The sequence below is a fragment of the Ctenocephalides felis genome, unplaced genomic scaffold (genome assembly GCF_003426905.1).
Source record: "Ctenocephalides felis isolate EL2017-DRISC unplaced genomic scaffold, ASM342690v1 CF-g0.4_SCAFFOLD_03572, whole genome shotgun sequence".
Classification (NCBI taxonomy): Eukaryota; Metazoa; Arthropoda; class Insecta; order Siphonaptera; family Pulicidae; genus Ctenocephalides; species Ctenocephalides felis.
Window position 1 is genome coordinate 18,214,010 of NW_020539726.1, and position 16,872 is coordinate 18,230,881.

Consider the following 16,872-nt stretch of genomic DNA (forward strand, 5'->3'; position numbering starts at 1 on the left):
GAACTTTGTAAAATGCTCGATATCAAGCGGTATGGTATCAAATTCCCAATTAAAGTTATAGATATCAAATGCATTACAGAAATAAAATTAGTCTTTCGAGAGAATTGTCATAGATAAACAAGTATAAACGTGGGTATTACTGGGTTTTATATATGCCTACACTAATAAATATGCATATGATGTTCGAATCAAGTTTTCTTGATGATAATTTACTAATCTGAGGTTTAACACAAACAAATTATCTTGGATTTTTTTATCAAAAAGATATTTTTTTACATAAAACTATAATTCTCTATTTTTTAACAAAACATTATTTTACTCAGTCAAATTGAAAATAAAATCTAGTGCCAAGTTTTTTTGCAAACTAGCACCAAGCCACTTTAGAAACTTTTTTAACAAAACTTTCCATAAAAGTTGAAAACTATCTTCTAGCTTATTAATAAATGAGTATCTCCGTCATTTAGTAATTAGAGTTATAGGATTTAAATCAGTGATTCCACGTTCAATATTTCCCTCGGACAGCCTGATGTCAAGCAGTACTTATATCAGTTTTTATTTCGAAATATAGTTAGCAATAAGTTTCCAAGTAATAACAGGGCTTATCCAGCATTGAAAAAATTCATCAGTATTATAGAAACTGTAATAACCAAATTGTCTCGAAGAATTAGAACAACCGTTTCGGTTGCCATTTATGAAGCAACGTAGTTTAAGTAGACAAGTTTTGATGAAAAATATATTTTAAATTGATTTTGATTTAAGTTAAACATTTAGAAAAAAATTAAAGGAATAATCAATTTTATCTTTAGCTCTGTATGATTATAATTTCACTACTTAGAACTTTGCCGCATTTATAGAAAAATAATGTTCAATATTTAGAAGACATAATAACATACACATAATTATTGAATAAGATTAACGTGCACGCAAGCACAGTTTATTAAAAACCACAAATACATAATTTCATTAAATAACTACTACACGATATTCAAAACGATATCGATTCATCAGTGCATTATGTAATCAGAGCACGATCCAACCGCATAACATTATATAATCCTAATCGGATTTATGTCGGTTATTAAAGTGGTAATCGGCGTGATTTCTTCACTTCAACATTGTTTCGCACTTCAATACATTTCGCCCACATTATGTTCGGGTGCGAACTGATACATGGACATCGGAAACATGGCTGGCAGATTGCGTATATACATTTGCTGGTCCAGAGGTCCAGGACTATCTTGTCCGTTTCCGTAGTGGCCACTTTCATCCAAATGACCATGACGAACCTAGAAGCACAAAATATAACTGTTCAATTTGTCGATTCATATGGTCTTATAAAATTTTAACATATTAGCAGATGTGAATGCTACAGCATTCAATTTCATTGTGATGCAAAATGACATGAATGCCATTGCATTCAAATTCTAAAGTTAATTATTTTGAATTTAGTTATTATACCTGTCAAGGCAATGACTAACTGATTCTTTAAGTATTTTAAATCAAATTAGTTTGAGTAAGCGCATTGAGTAAAGTAGAAGCATATGGCACGTAGATGCCATAGCGTTCATTAGAAAATTTAAAAACCATTCGATAAATATCGGCTAGGAGTCTTAATCATTGGTCTATAGCCATTGCTTCGGAATTAGTAGTTGGAAAAAAATGACCATTTTGATAAAATTTTGTATGATAACAAAGTGTATGGTCCTAAAAACACTATAAAATATCTATTCCTACAAAAATAACTTACTTATAATAATTCATCGCTTTAAAGTAATAGTTTTGCAATAAAAAAATGCTAAATCTTAATTATTATTGATTGTGTCGATTATATTCGCATATCGGATAGCTTTTTGAAACTTTTTTAGTGAATTAAAATTTTCTCAATATGAAATTGTTTATCACTGCTTTATTGAAAATATAGTTATTATCATGAAACTTTCATGAAGTCTGATAATATGTAGTGTAACTATGTACTAGTGACGACATTAGAGTATTATATTTTCAAGATCAGGCGAGAATTGCATAGTATAGAAAAAACGAACAATATGGTAAAATAACACAGTGGCAATATTTGCAAATTGACTTGTTACATGACGAAAGTCATAATATCAGTGCTATCAGATGTTGAGTGTCATTATTACAGTCTTGATGCAGTATTCAGTTCAAACGTTTATCGCGCCTTCAAATTTTTATTTTAATGGTGTTTTTTTCGTATTTTTTAGGGTCTTGTTTATTGTTATTTATAATTATTTCTATTGAGATCAATTAACTTATGCCTATACTAAGAATTTTAAACAAGTTTATTGCAATTATCATATGTTTGATGGCAGTGGCGGATCCAGCTTCGGCGTCAGGGGGGGGTCATAATTGAAAAGTTTTTATAGTCCTCAATGAGTATGTAACAAATTTAATATATATTTATCATATATATATATATATATATATATATATATATATACATATAAGATAGAGCGGGGCTTCGCGGGTAAAAAGGTCCACCACCGATATCTCAAGGAGGTTAAGGATTAAAGTAAAGTTAAGGATTTCTTAACAACAATATTTGAAAGTGGAAGGAAAAATGTACAACCAGCCATCACCCTGATTCTTACGACGTTAAAAGAAGCATTTTTACAAGAGATAAATTAGATAAATATTTATTTCAACTTTGCTGGTGAATATTTTGGACAAAATATCAAATTAAGGTTATATATAGAGTTATCTCTGTAAAAATGTATCTATAAAATTCATATTTTTCATTGGTTGAATAATGTAGCTAAACCCCATTAAAATTAAGAATAGTAAATTGGATTGTTTGTCCTCTCGCCGTCCGATTTTACCCCGTCTATGGGGTAAAAAAGACCAAGTGACAAATTTTTAAAAAACAGAAAAAAACACATTTTTACAGTGATGAATTAGCTGGAAGTTAGACTAAAACATAGTCAGATGCTTTTTATTTGATGTGTCCTATTGGTTGTTATGTTTTTTGTTTAGTTTTCACAATATAATTGCTCAAAGTTAAATTGGACCCGCCTAACCTTATATATGTGTATTTTTTTAAAAATAATCTGCGTCTTTGACGTGAGTCAAATTTTGACCTTTCCTCGACGTTTTCTTGTCTGAACCGATGTTAAAATTCAAAAACTATAAAATGAAACTGGATAAGCGCTTGCGTTGATTAGTTTTTTGAGAAAATTGGTCGATTCGTTTCTTTACTATTGGCAAAAAAGTGCAAAAATTATCGCCCATGTTTTTGTCAAAAATTCTTAGCCGTTTTTGCTTAAACTATTCGATTGATATCATTTGGAAATAAATGGTTTCTGGCGAAGATCGGTCAAGTCGTTTCTTTTGCATAATAGGTTGTCATTTTTTTGCGATTTAAGTGAAACTTTACATGGCGATAGAGTTTCTGCTCTAAATGAACGTACTAAACTAGGCCTGCGACAAGTGGTTTACTTATGATAATTAAAGTTTTGGATTATTTTCCATCAATGTGTATTATGCAAACCATTTTTCAAAAATCACTACTATATTTGAAAAAAATTGCAATAGTTTCTCACTTCAAAATGGTTTACAGCGATGGACAAAACGTGGACAAAAAAATGCGGACATACAAAATACACACACACACACACATATCAATTTTTTCTGAGGTATGCCAAAGTATTCAGGTATCTTCAAAACGTCGAGAAATGCAAAAAAAATTCATTCAAATCTAAAATGATTTTTTGCATTTCTCGACGTTTTGAAGATATCTGAACTCTTTGGCATACCTCAGAAAAAATAGATGTGCGTGTGTGTGTGTTTTGTATGTCCGCATTTTTTGTCCACGTTTTAGGGCGCACATATCAACCGATTTGAATGGTTCAAAAAACAATCGATTCCTATTAATAGGGAGATGAGCTGATTAGTTTTTGGCAAAGGCATGTCCAGCAGTTACGGAGATAAAGAGCAAAGAGTGCAGAAAATAGAAATCGAGTTTTTGAGAGAACGGAGCATCCGATTTGAATGACATAAAAAAACATCCAATTTGTAATGATTGGGAGAAGATATGATTAGTTTTTGGCAAAGGCAGGTCCATCCATTTCGAAGATACAGAGACAAATGTGCAAAAAATGGTAGTTTTTGAGAGAACTGAGCGACCGATTTGAATGATTCAAAGAACTTTCTGTTTGTTTTGACAAAATAATTGCTTTTGAAAAAAAATTGTTTCAATTTTTTTTTTCAAAATTTATTTTTTTTGTATATCGAAAATAATTCAGATTTTAATTTTAATTCTGACTTAAGTTTAAAACTTATATACTTTAAATAAATAGTTTTAACTTTGCAATTCAGTTTATATAATTTTTATAAATATTGGACATTGTTACAGTATTTTTAACAATCTATTTGAAAACATTTAATATTCCTCGAACATTTCGTTACGGTACGGGAAGTTTCAGCAATTTGCCTTAAGGCACTATGCCATACACCACTATTTTATATGTTGATTAAGTCGTCTATTAATAGGATTACTGAAAGTTCATGCATAAGAGCCACTCACAATCAGTTTATTTTTTTGATTTTTGAATGAATTTTTTTTCCTAAACTGTAATAAAACATATATTCGCAATACGATTATAAAATCCTTAAATTTTAGGGTTTTTGATTCCGCCATTCGTCTACAATCAGTTAAATATTTGAGTTGTAAAATATGTTTGGTAACAAAATACATAAATAAGATCATTATGAAGTAATTTTGTTGTTGAATTAGTGTTTTATCTAAGTCCTAAAACAGGCTCAGGGGGGGGTCATGACCCCCGTGACCCCCCCCTGGATCCGCCACTGTTTGATGGAATTTTCATTGTTTACTCATTTTATCGGTCAAAATGACACACTTATACAATGGACAGAATGACACATATTGTTTTGTAAGAACTACAGGGTTGCTCGTCGAAGCCAAGAAAAAAACAATAGAAACCCGTGAAATGTTATTGATTGCAACTTTTATAGAAGTTAGAGTATAATTTAACAACTTTTGAAAACAAACCAAGTGATCCACCGGTAAAAAAAGATATTGCATTTGTTTTAAAGACCATTTTTCCAGTTCTGAGCCCGATAAAGTAACGACTTGTTCTTTTTAGATTTACAAGTTATTTATTTGTAAACAGTCTTCCTAACAATTAGTATCTTTGTGTGTTCTTGCACCTCAATGTAATTTTTCTTGTACAATATTGGGACAAAGAAGAGTTCAAGCCATTCTTCATGGGATTGCAATGACAGCCGTTCGTTATATTTTAGCATTGCGTATACGAATATGAAATAGTTTACTTTAACTTAACCCGACCTCTAAAAACAACATGCAATTACCTATGGATATTAACATAACTAACTACCCGAATGAAACTGAATGTACTTATCACCTTATTTATTGTTACCTAATTAGGATTATAGGTGTGAGGGCATGATTGTAACTATGTACAGTCATGTCCTATGCCTAAACTCTAATGATTTAGTAAGAAATCTATGGACTGACATACTGACGTATTAACAGATTAAAGAGGGAATAGCTAAAAAATACAAAATAATCAGGCCTGACATAATGGTTTTTGTAAGTTGCATTTTTCCTTAATAAATAGTAAAAGTCTATGTTGTTGGTAGTCAATGAATCTAAGGTGACTTAAAACAATTGAGACTGATTATAATATCATTAAATAAATAAATATGATTGAAAAACTTAATTTGTGCATAACTATTCTAACACAAATACAGAATGATTCTTTTATCATATATTTATAGCCGATCAAAATAATATAATTTTTGAAGACAACATGCTGGTCGTAAATGCATTTAAAGAGTTTATCTTCAATGAGATATCTGTTTTTTTATTTTTTTGCATTTTATTTGAGATCGTATGGTAATTTTTTTTCAATTTTCGAATAGGAGACTCCTCACTCAATTCTTTTAAATATTTGTTTGAGCGTCTTAGTAATTGTTCGTGGTATTTTTTTTCTTTCTTTTATTAATATAGAATATAATACAAAGTTTTTGCTATTCCTTACCTTCAAATGTTTATCTCGATCCCCTCTCTGTCTGAAGCACCTATCGCAAACAGGGCACCTGTACGGTTTTTCGCCACTATGTATTCGGACGTGGTTCTTCAGAGCATCAGCCCTATAGAACCTCTTATCGCACTGCTGACAAGCGTAGCGCCGGTCGCCGCGGTGAATTAGGCGGTGCTGATAATAGACGGATCCCGTCAAGAAGCGTTTGTCGCACTCGGTACAATGGAATGGACGTTCGCCGGTGTGCGACTTGCGAATATGATCGTTCAAATCAGGACGAATCGTGAATTTGCGACCACAACCTGGTTCGGTACAAGCGAAGGGTTTGATACCTAGAGGAAAAAATCATTATTAAACCCTCAAGATAACATTTCTCAAAATATCATTTTTTTGATAAATTAAGTAAATAATTCTTCTTGAAAATATGTGATAGCTAATGCCTTAATGTATACATGCAGTACAAATGCCAATTTAAAACATCATTTAGCAAAATACAAACAATATTTTATGATGAGGGGCCAATTTTCCGATAATATCGAAATGTTATGGCAACCCAATTTTGTAGGTTTATCTTCGTATGAATTAGTAGTACGAACTATCAACAATTCAACAGTCGCATTTGCTGTGCGATCAAAAGTTTTACTCATAAAGCCTAACTATGGCATTGCAGCGCTCTATTTGTACTTGGTATAATTCAGTTTTTTTTTAATTCAATTTCTCACGTCTAATTCTAATTAATTTTAACTCAACATTTCAAATTCTGAATCAAGACATTATTTACTTCAAATACTTCTTCTATTAAATTGTTTTACATTATCCTCATTTTAAACTCATTCTTCTTTCTTCTAAATCCATCTTCTTCATTTTTTCTACTAATGCTATTGCGTCTTCTTCTAATTATGACAATTTTTTTAACTTGATACTGTTATTTTAGCTTAGCTAGCTTATTCAATTACAATTGTATATTATCATATACAATTTCGTCATTATGAATAATAATCCACGTGAATTTAAGACCACGACCAGTTTCGGTACAAGCAAAATTTTGATTAATGAAGTAACTGATTCTTTTTTAAAATACCATAATGCATGCATGCTGTACAAATGCAAATTTGGAACATCTCTTAGCAAAATACATATATAATATTTTATGATGAAAAATGAAGGGCCAATTCTCCGATAATATACAAATCTTATGGCAACCTTATATTGTAGGTCTGGTCTATCGGTAGTGAGCTATTGAGATGTTTTTTTCAACATGCCCTTGTAGTATACAATGTCCCTTTTCGTCCGACTATTGTAAATTCATCAAATTTATTGAATGTACTAAATAAAGAGATAATACTTTTTTTTAAGTCTGGTCGGCTGGCCTTTTTGGTATAAACGACATGCTAGATGTTATATTATATTTAAATTGATCTTTTTAGCAGTACCCCAAAGTTGAATTCCGTAGGTCCTAATATTGCAATCTATGATATACATTTACCCTAGCAATGAAATATTACTCCAGATATGTCTACAGTTATTTTGACCATTGATTGAAACACAAAATTATAAAAGTATCTCGATAATGAATATAATAGTTGTGTATGAATTATAAGCGACCCCTAATAATCCGATTTGCATATTGAAAAATGAAAGATTTGCTTTATAAGTATGATCTTTAAATAAATAAAAAATAAAAATTTATTATGATTAACTAGCATGCATAACCTGTTTCTTAACATGAATACCTCTTCCTACGAGCGGGTATTTGATAGCATTTTTTAAGCAGTTTGTCACAACTTCTATTTTTGGTTTGGTTTTATGCCATTTACAATTTCTCTATAACATTTAACCAATGAAAATTCTTTCATTTTTTTTTCTTTTTCTTTTATATCCTATACTAATGAAAAATTTCCAGGCTATATTATTTTTACATTTATATAATACGCAACCGGGATTCGATCTTAGTACCATATATGCATAATTAACTTAATAGGGTAAGTTATAGTAATCGCAAAAAAATCGAAAATAAAAAAATGAATATATTTTTACGTTTCAGGACCTTCTGAACAATTTGGAATCCACTAGAAAAAAATTGTGTGTGTATGTATGTGCGGATACAATTTTTTGTCGACGAACACGGATCAACCAATCTAAATTATTCAAAAAATATTCGGTTCCTATTGATAAGGAGACGTGCTGATTAGTTTTTGGCAAAGGCAGGTTACCTAACTACGAAAAAATGGTATTTCTGTTTTTGAGAGAACGGACTGTTTGATGTCAATGATCGCTTTCGAAAAAAGTTCAAAATTCAAAACAAAGTTCATTTTTTTTAATTTCTAAATTCTCAAAAATTTGATTTTTTCAATTTTTTTTTAAATATTTAGTTTTCGGTACGGGAAGATCCAGCAATTTACCTTAAGGCACGATGCTATGCACCACTAGTTGCATGCTAAAATTTGATTTTTACCAATACTAGTTATAAAGGAATGATTAGATAATTTTCAAGAGCAAATTTGTTCTAAATATTATTTACCTTGATGAAATCTAAGATGCTGCCACAAGTGGCTACTCTGTGTATACGCCTTTCCGCAGATTTCACATAAAAAACTGCGTTGACCATGGTTTCGTTTAGCGATCTCAGCAGCGCGCAGAGAACGTGGATGAGATTTGGAGCGATGATCCATCAGTAGCTGGTAAGTTTCGCTGGTTGTGTTGCACTGGTCGCACTGATGCACTTCCACATTGTCTGGACCATATAATTTGATACTTAGATGGCGATTCTTGTATCTAAAGGAAATGATTTACAAATAATGGATTAATATATATCTATAATCATTCAAGGGAGAACTGTTTAAAACTTTTCAAAAAGCATTAGCAATAGTAAAAACTAATCCATTTTATTGCACTATTTTGGAATATAAATTAATCCCTTTTATTGTAATGCATCCTGTCTATAAACAGTCTCTTAATCATAAATCCTTTATTCTATGGAACTACATACATGTAGAGTCTTTGAACTCCTCATTCGCGGAAACTTAGACATGCATTAAAAAGAATTATGTTATAAATTCAAATAACATTTATTTATTTATTACCTGTGGTTGTACAACTGCTCCCATCCAATGAATTTTCGTTCGCAAATATTGCACATGAGATATTTGTGCAAAGAAAAAGTGGACATGGTCTTAGTTCGGGAACATTCCGCTTGCCAATGAGCTATAGCTTGACCATGAGAACTGAAGACCCTTTTGCAATTCAAGCACTCGTAGTTCTTTTCGGCTCTGAAAAAATCTCATTACAATAAAAGATATATTATGATATGAGAAAATAAAATATACATAAAATGTCCTAGGAAGCTTTTATGATTTCTACTGAAAAATAAAGTTATAAAATGAGCTTTAACCCTTTCGCTACATGAGGGTATTCCGCAGGAGTGTCGCTGCTGTACGGAACAGAGTATCCATTAGTAGTGCTAATGAATGGACCAGGCACAACGAGATATTTTAAGATATTTCTTTCATTATAAATAAAAATGTTTTGAAAACTTGAAAATCACGCTTCTAATAAACTAAAAATTACAATAAAAATTAGCATTACTAATAGTTTAACCCATAGTGATAAATCTTGCACCAAAGACCGACACAGTACATGTCGTCTATGGATGAGATCCGCGCACCATTCTTATACGCTGCTAGTAGAGTGGACGTCGTCCATGGATGACATTGGTAGCGAATGAATTAATTTTAGACGTAAAATTTCAAAGCAGCACATGTTTTTAATCTTTCTCCACAACAACTTGAATAAAATGAGTAATAAATTTGATTTAACTAGCAGATTTGGATGATTGTATAGATTTGGATGGATTTAGTCATTAAAAATTTACATCAGTATAAATATATTTTTATAAGCATTTTTTTAAGCATTCATTATTATTAGCTCATAGGATTGTAATTGCTATTGAATATAAAAAGAAAAAAACATTATTATCAACTCACTTAAAAAATTTAAATAATTTTTCGTAGCAAAAGAAAATTTTATAATGGTAAATTTTATCATATGCAATAATCACACAAAATTTCAATCGCAAAAACTTTGTATTTCCTTTAAATTGAACAAATTGGTATGACCAGATACAGCTAAAAATTTATGCATATCTCAATTCATAGATTTCGTAATTTTTTTCTTATTACTATCATTATTTTCTACATGCCTGTGACACTTGGTGTGAGCAAATAGGGTGCCTGTATCGGTAAAAACTGATTCACAGAATTCGCATTGGAGCAGAGAAATAGCAGAAAGCTCCTCAGTGTATTTGTCCACAAATTCAGAATCAGTTAAGAAATCAATTTCTCGTTCTGTTTCCTTCTCGTTACGAGCGTCATATGCAATTAGAGAATTATCGCCTACAGCGTCATCGATGACCATGTCTTCCTGAGATTTTTCCCGTGTCACAGCCATTTTTAAATCTAATGATAATATTATGAATCAGTATAACAAAAAATAAATTTTCATCCTGTGTTGAAAAGGTAGAACCCTCACTTACCCATACTTGTTTATACCAGATTCGTATATGTATATGTTTATATAAAAAAAAATTATTAAAAAATACACCGACAAAGATTAACTTTTTTTTATTAAAAACCTGTGTATATAACGAGGAAATTAAGTATTTTTTTATATTAACACATTTTGCATATGGCTTTAAACCAATCTGGACCTACGGAATTGAGCTCTGGGGATGTGCTTACAAATCAAATATAGCTATAATGCAGAGAAACAAAAATTTCACGTACAATTCTTAATTCTCCATGTACGTAACAAATGAAACCATTCACAGCGACCTCAATATGAAAACGATGCAATTAACGTTCAAAGAATTCAAGGAAAAATACAAACGCAAACTGGAATCACATTCGAACCCATCAATAGTTGACGTTACTAAACCTTATGGCATAAGGAGATTGAAACGACAATGGCCTTTAGACTTAGTCTTAGATTAGGTCTAATATAATATTATCATATAAATTGTTAAACTGACAAGACCTCATTGGAGCTCTTCTTAGGCATCGCTCTTAAATATTGTCATTTTAGCTCGTAGGAATCTGTATGAATTTCTGTTTGCTAAATAAAACGAGTTAAAAAAAAATTGCATATGGCTTGTTTGTAAGTCAACCCATTAGTTGTCCTATATTAGTTGTGACATATATTTTGTTTTTTTTTTAATGATGAACAATGATATTATAAATACCTCTTTCGCAATGATGTTCTATGAGAATGTGATTCGAAATTTGGTGCTGATCCGGAAAAACGCGTCCGCACATTCCGCAGCGCCATACGCGCTCTTCTTGACGCACAGCGGTTGCCGCAGCGATCGCAGCAGCAGCCGTTGTAGTTGTGGAGTTGCGACGAGATTGCCGCAATTCGGTGGTGGAGCGACTAAGATTGTAGAGCATCGAGTTTTCGGGATCGCCGACGCCTTTCAAACTCTGTAAATAAAATATTTAGATACATATCCAAATCTAAAAGACCGACTCTGCCGTAAAATAGACCAATGTGATGGCAAGCCATGGGAAAGGCTATGTTATGTAGAAGTTTTCATACAGGGTCCATTATATGTGGACAATGGAAATGTTAAATATCTTGAACAATTTTCAATGAATTTTGAAAAACTTTTTTTTTTTATTATCAAGTTTGAAGCCTCTTAATTTTTCCAGCTAGGTTTGAAAAACAACGTCGACTAAATGACCTCTCTCCTTCATTGCGAAAACAAAACTTCGCTTTTTTCGTATTTTCTATGACATTTGTCTGCATCTCGGGCGATTTCAGCTCGAATGTTGTTTTTCAACTCGTCCAAAGTCTTCAGTTGGTAGGCATACACTTTGCTTTTCCCTGTACAGAATCGTACTAAATACTATCAAAAGTCTAATAGAAAATAATTTTGATAAAAATGAATTTTGCATCGGAGCTGAGACAAGTTTTACCTGACTCTAAAAAAATTCAATCTGAAAATAATTTATTTGAATTGACAAGAAAAAGTGTAGCAGTGTTAGATATTATTATTAGTATTAAATAGGAATTTTTCGTTTTACATTCCACTGAAGATGACATAAGATTATATGCCAAAACGTATAGGACAATCATTGTTTGTTTGCTAGACGCCGACGCGGCGCTTACGCGCTTCGATATTTCGTCTCTGTTGCAGTTAAACCAGTACGATTGCTTTGAAAAAAAGTTCACAATTTTCAACATATTTCAAAATGAAGAAAACATTTTTTTTCAAAATGTCTTTTTTTCAAAAAAAGTAAATTTTTGTCAAAAATTTAAATTTTTCAAAAATCTAATTTTTTCAAAGTAATTTTTTTTTCAAAAATGTTAAAAAAATAATTTTCGGTACGGGAATTCCAGCAATTTGCTTAAAACCAAACTATTAAAATATTATATATATAGAAAAAAATGTGGAAAAATTTACCTCGTTGTACAAATTGCGATACTTTTCAGATTTATCTTTCTTATTCTTCTTCGATTTTCGCCCTTGACTTCTAACAACATAAAAAACAAAATATACTTCAAAATATAATAATAATAATTTATATATAATAACTCTTAATAAATAAAAACACGAGAATTGGATAATTATATAATAATAATAATAATAGAAAATGTACAATTTATGATTTTTCATGTGAAACTCTTGGATACAATTACTCTGCATGCTAAATTACGTTTATGTACCTTCAATGATTTATGTTTTTATTCTGCTTGTTTATTTGCACTTATAACAGCAAATTTAATAATATTATAACTCTAAATAAATTAGTTAATAACTGAATAAATTGTTCAACATTTCTACTGTGTAACTTTTTAGAATAGAAGTTAAGTATCCATGTGTCCACAAACTTACTGAATGCCTTTTTTTTGTATAAAGACAGACTATAATTAATAAAATAAATTAAAAAAATAACATTCCGTACACAGGCAAAGAAAGGCAGAAAGGTTTTACAAAATCCTTACTTCAGATTAATGAATTTGAATTAAAATTGGGAACAATTTAATTAAAATATTAGGGAATTTACATTTATAGATCTGCAATAAAAATTGTGTATCATAATTATTATTAGTAATGAAAAAATTTGCTCACCTGCGCGATGATTTAGACTCACGATGTTTTCCACTTATTTTTGTAGTAGATGGTGGTGGCATTAATTGATTATCTTGCAATATTTCAATTGTCACAGTGCGATCGTTCATAGCATTTTCATTTTCTGTTAAAGTAAATTGACAGAAATTAATACTTTAAAAATTTTATGACTATAAATTTGCATGATTTTTTTATGATTACACAGTACTTTTCAACTGGGTTGCCAAAAATTAGCTATAGCAGAATCGAAAATAACTAGTTTTTTTCTTTCCGGAGGCGTTTGTTTTTGCGGAAAAATCCTATTTGCTTATTTTATGTTTTTCCGCGTTTCAAGTCATTCTGAATTGAATGAGACCGAGTTTGAAAAAAATATGCCTGTATCCGTGGGTATTGGTGTGGGAGCCGAAATTTGATCATTAGTCGACGATTGCTTAAAAACAGACCAATTTCAAAAATTTTACAACCATTCGATGTATCTCGATAAGGACTATCTTTTGTGCAAGGAACAAACAAGCCATTTGTTTGTAATTGCTAAAAAATTGTGAAAATTTTATCTATGTTTTAGATCACAATTTTGAACCGATTTTAAAAATTTGAAAACTTTTCGAAATATATTGGTTGGGAATACCGTTGATTTGTTTTCGGCAAAGATCAGCCGAGCCGTTTCATCGTAAATAAATCTTGATTTTATTTTTGACAATTTTGATAAAATTTTGCATAACAATAGATTTCATAGTTTAAAATAACATACTAAAATATTATAGGCCTACGATAAAAAAAATTCATTAAAGTTTAGAATTCTTTCGCGCACTCCGTTCTGTACTGTTTCGTTGGTAGCTACTGATTACAGTTTACGTCCACACATAAATAAAATGCATATTTGGAATGAGAAAGATTTGAAACGAAAGGTACTGATTACAGTTTACGTTCACATTTAAATAAAATATATTTTTAGAACACGAAAAGTATAAAATGATATGTGCTTAAACCAATTAGTTTAATTTATACATTTACAGATAAGATAGTAAAGTATGTATAAGATAGTAAGTATGTTGGTAAAAATCGTAGTAAAAAAACTTTTATGAAAAGGAATTTTTTGAATAAGTATACTAGTTCCACATTTTAGAATGTTTGTTCTACTTGTCGTAAGGTAAAATGCCACTTACAACTATTTATTTTATACTGACAGAGTTTCAAATTACTCTAAACCTCTTGAAACTTAATATTTTGGGAACAATTCTTCGATAAAATAGAAATGTTATGGTAACGCTATGTTACGGGTCTATCTTCGTATGAATTGGGAATAATCGTCAATACACAAAATTTTGTCATTCTGGTTAATTATCAAAATAACTAGTATCAACTTCCCTTAGGGTAAGTTATTGTAATCGTCCAAAAATCGAAATTGAAAATTTTTGCATATCTTCACATTTTGAAAGTTTCTAAACATTTCGGCATACCTTAGAAAAAATGGATATATGTGTGTGTGTATGTGTGGATACAATTTTTAGTCTACGTATTCGGGCGCACGGATAAACCCAATTGAATGGTTCAAAAAACACTCGATTTATATTGATAGGAAGATGTGCTGATAGGTTTTTGCCAAAGACAGGTCTAGCAGTTTCGGAGATACAGAGGAAACAGTGCTCGATAAAATAAAAATGTATAAAATAAAAATAATAAAAGTTACACTATTTATAATGATCTATTTGAAATCATTTAATATTCATCGATTATTTCGTTACGGTGCGAGAAGTTCCAACAATTTGCCTTAAGGCACAATGCCATACACCACTAGTTTATGTGTCAAAATAACTAGTATTATTGTAATCGTCCAAAAATCGAAATTGAAAATTTTTGCATATCTTTACGTTTAAAGCCTTCTGAACATTTTGGCATACCTTGGAAGAAATGGATGTGTGTATGTATGTGTGAATACAATTTTTCGGTAAACCGATTTGAATGGTTCAAAAAACACTCGATTTCTACTGATAGGAAGGTATGCTGATTGATTTTTGGCAAAGACAGGTCCAGCCGTTTCGGAGATACGGACCAAAAATTGCTCAATTTTTATTTTGTATAAAATAAGAATAATAAATTAAATAATTAAAAACAATTAATATTCCTCGATTATTTCGTTACGATACGGGAAGTTCCAGCAATTTGCCTTAAGGCACAATACCATACACCACTAGTTTATGTGTTATTTTTAAAATAGTTTATGACTATGTTTAAATAAATAAATAATAATATTTTAATAACTATATAAATTATTGACATTTGAAAATAATGTCATTTAAAATTTTTATTTTTTGTTTTGTGCTGCAATGTAATTTTTTATGTCGTAGTTTCGAGCTTTTAACATACAGTACAGATTATTGTTTAACAACAACGACCTTGAAGATATGACATTTCACAAAAAACAAGGCAAGGTATGAGCAAATTGTATCCAAAAATAATTTTTGTCCAAAATTACCTAAGGCGTTACCTGTATCCTTCCTAGCCATATACTCCGGATTACTATTCAGAATCCCCATGACGAACACCTGGTCCATTCTAGCGATTTCGTGAGGAGAACGTATATTTTTCTTACCATTTCTCATCTTCACAGACATGGCCTCACGTTTCAAATCGCCGATATATTCATCCAAATTCAAGTTATGGGGCTTGAAACATGGCGAAAGATCGAATACCTGGCTCCAATCTGGGTAAGAAGGCACCAGGGGAGTAAAATTCTCAGGGACATAGCCGATTGAAACATCTCCATCTGCTCCAATAATTATTTGTTTGCATTCGAGTTCCCCGCTCTCTAGAAATCTAGTTAGTTTGAAACCCTGCGCCATCGTCGATTATAAACTTTTTAATAAGTAAACTGAATTATATTTTGTTGTTTTTACGATTGATCGATTACAATATTTTGTTCATGCACATTGAACTGTATGATTGTATTTTGTTTTTTGCGTACGTGATGTTTGTCCATAGTCCTGTATAGATATAATACATAGGTTCTATGGATGTATCACAATAAATCGTTATATTTTGAATTCAAATACAATCATTAATTTACTAAGTACTTAATTTATTTATTTTTTACTTAAGAATTTAATTTTTCAAACTTTGTAGCCATTGCAATAACGATGTATATTAATAATATTGTTTATATAATTTAAGCAATTCTATTTTAATTTAGCATAAATCACTATATTATAAAATTTACAAAATTTGTATATCTAATTGCATTTTAAAGTATATCTTTATACATATTTATTTCTATTGTTCAATATATCTATTAAGTTTCTAATATGAATAGTGTAAAATTAAGTATTATTTTTATTTAAATATGCATATTGAGTATACAATTATCATCAATAAAATTTTGGTTATTATGGTTATTATATATATATATATATATATATATATTAATAATATAAATTTTTAATATATTTATAGTTCAAAATATCTGATTTAAATGTAATAAGCATTGTAGAGATCCATAATCATCCTAAAGGTTTTGCATTATTCTAACGAGATATTTTACCAACCTCATTATAAATATGAATAACTAAGTAATTCAAAATAATTTTTTATATTTTTTTTAAAGGTATAAATACTGAAGGAAATAAATATTTTCAACGTTCATAAAAAAAATAAATTAATTTCAACAAATAGTTCCTCTAAAGATAATATATGTATGTATAAATGCAA

The 16,872-nt window shown here is 30.2% G+C and overlaps 1 protein-coding gene across 1 annotated transcript; it reads right to left on the reverse strand.

The window, feature by feature from the left end:
* Positions 1 to 1,127: 1,127 nt before the first annotated feature.
* LOC113388189 (testis-specific zinc finger protein topi-like) lies at positions 1,128 to 16,010 on the reverse strand. The gene is made up of 9 exons (XM_026625590.1): positions 15,644 to 16,010; positions 13,168 to 13,291; positions 12,499 to 12,568; positions 11,278 to 11,515; positions 10,240 to 10,495; positions 9,125 to 9,310; positions 8,563 to 8,816; positions 6,018 to 6,373; positions 1,128 to 1,286 (listed from the first exon to the last, which is right to left on the reverse strand). Exons 1-9 carry the CDS (start codon positions 16,008 to 16,010, stop codon positions 1,128 to 1,130), a joined length of 2,010 nt encoding a protein of 669 aa, XP_026481375.1.
* Between the last annotated feature and the right edge of the window lie 862 nt (positions 16,011 to 16,872).

Coding starts and splice junctions, on each gene's coding strand:
- LOC113388189 (XM_026625590.1), bottom strand. CDS start 16,010: ATGGCGCAGGGTTTCAAACTAACTAGATTTCTAGAGAGCGGGGAACTC. Junction 13,292..15,643: donor GGATACAGGTAACGCCTTAG/GTAATTTTGGAC, acceptor TTACTTTAACAG/AAAATGAAAATGCTATGAAC. Junction 6,374..8,562: donor GCATCTTAGATTTCATCAAG/GTAAATAATATT, acceptor TTTTTCCTCTAG/GTATCAAACCCTTCGCTTGT.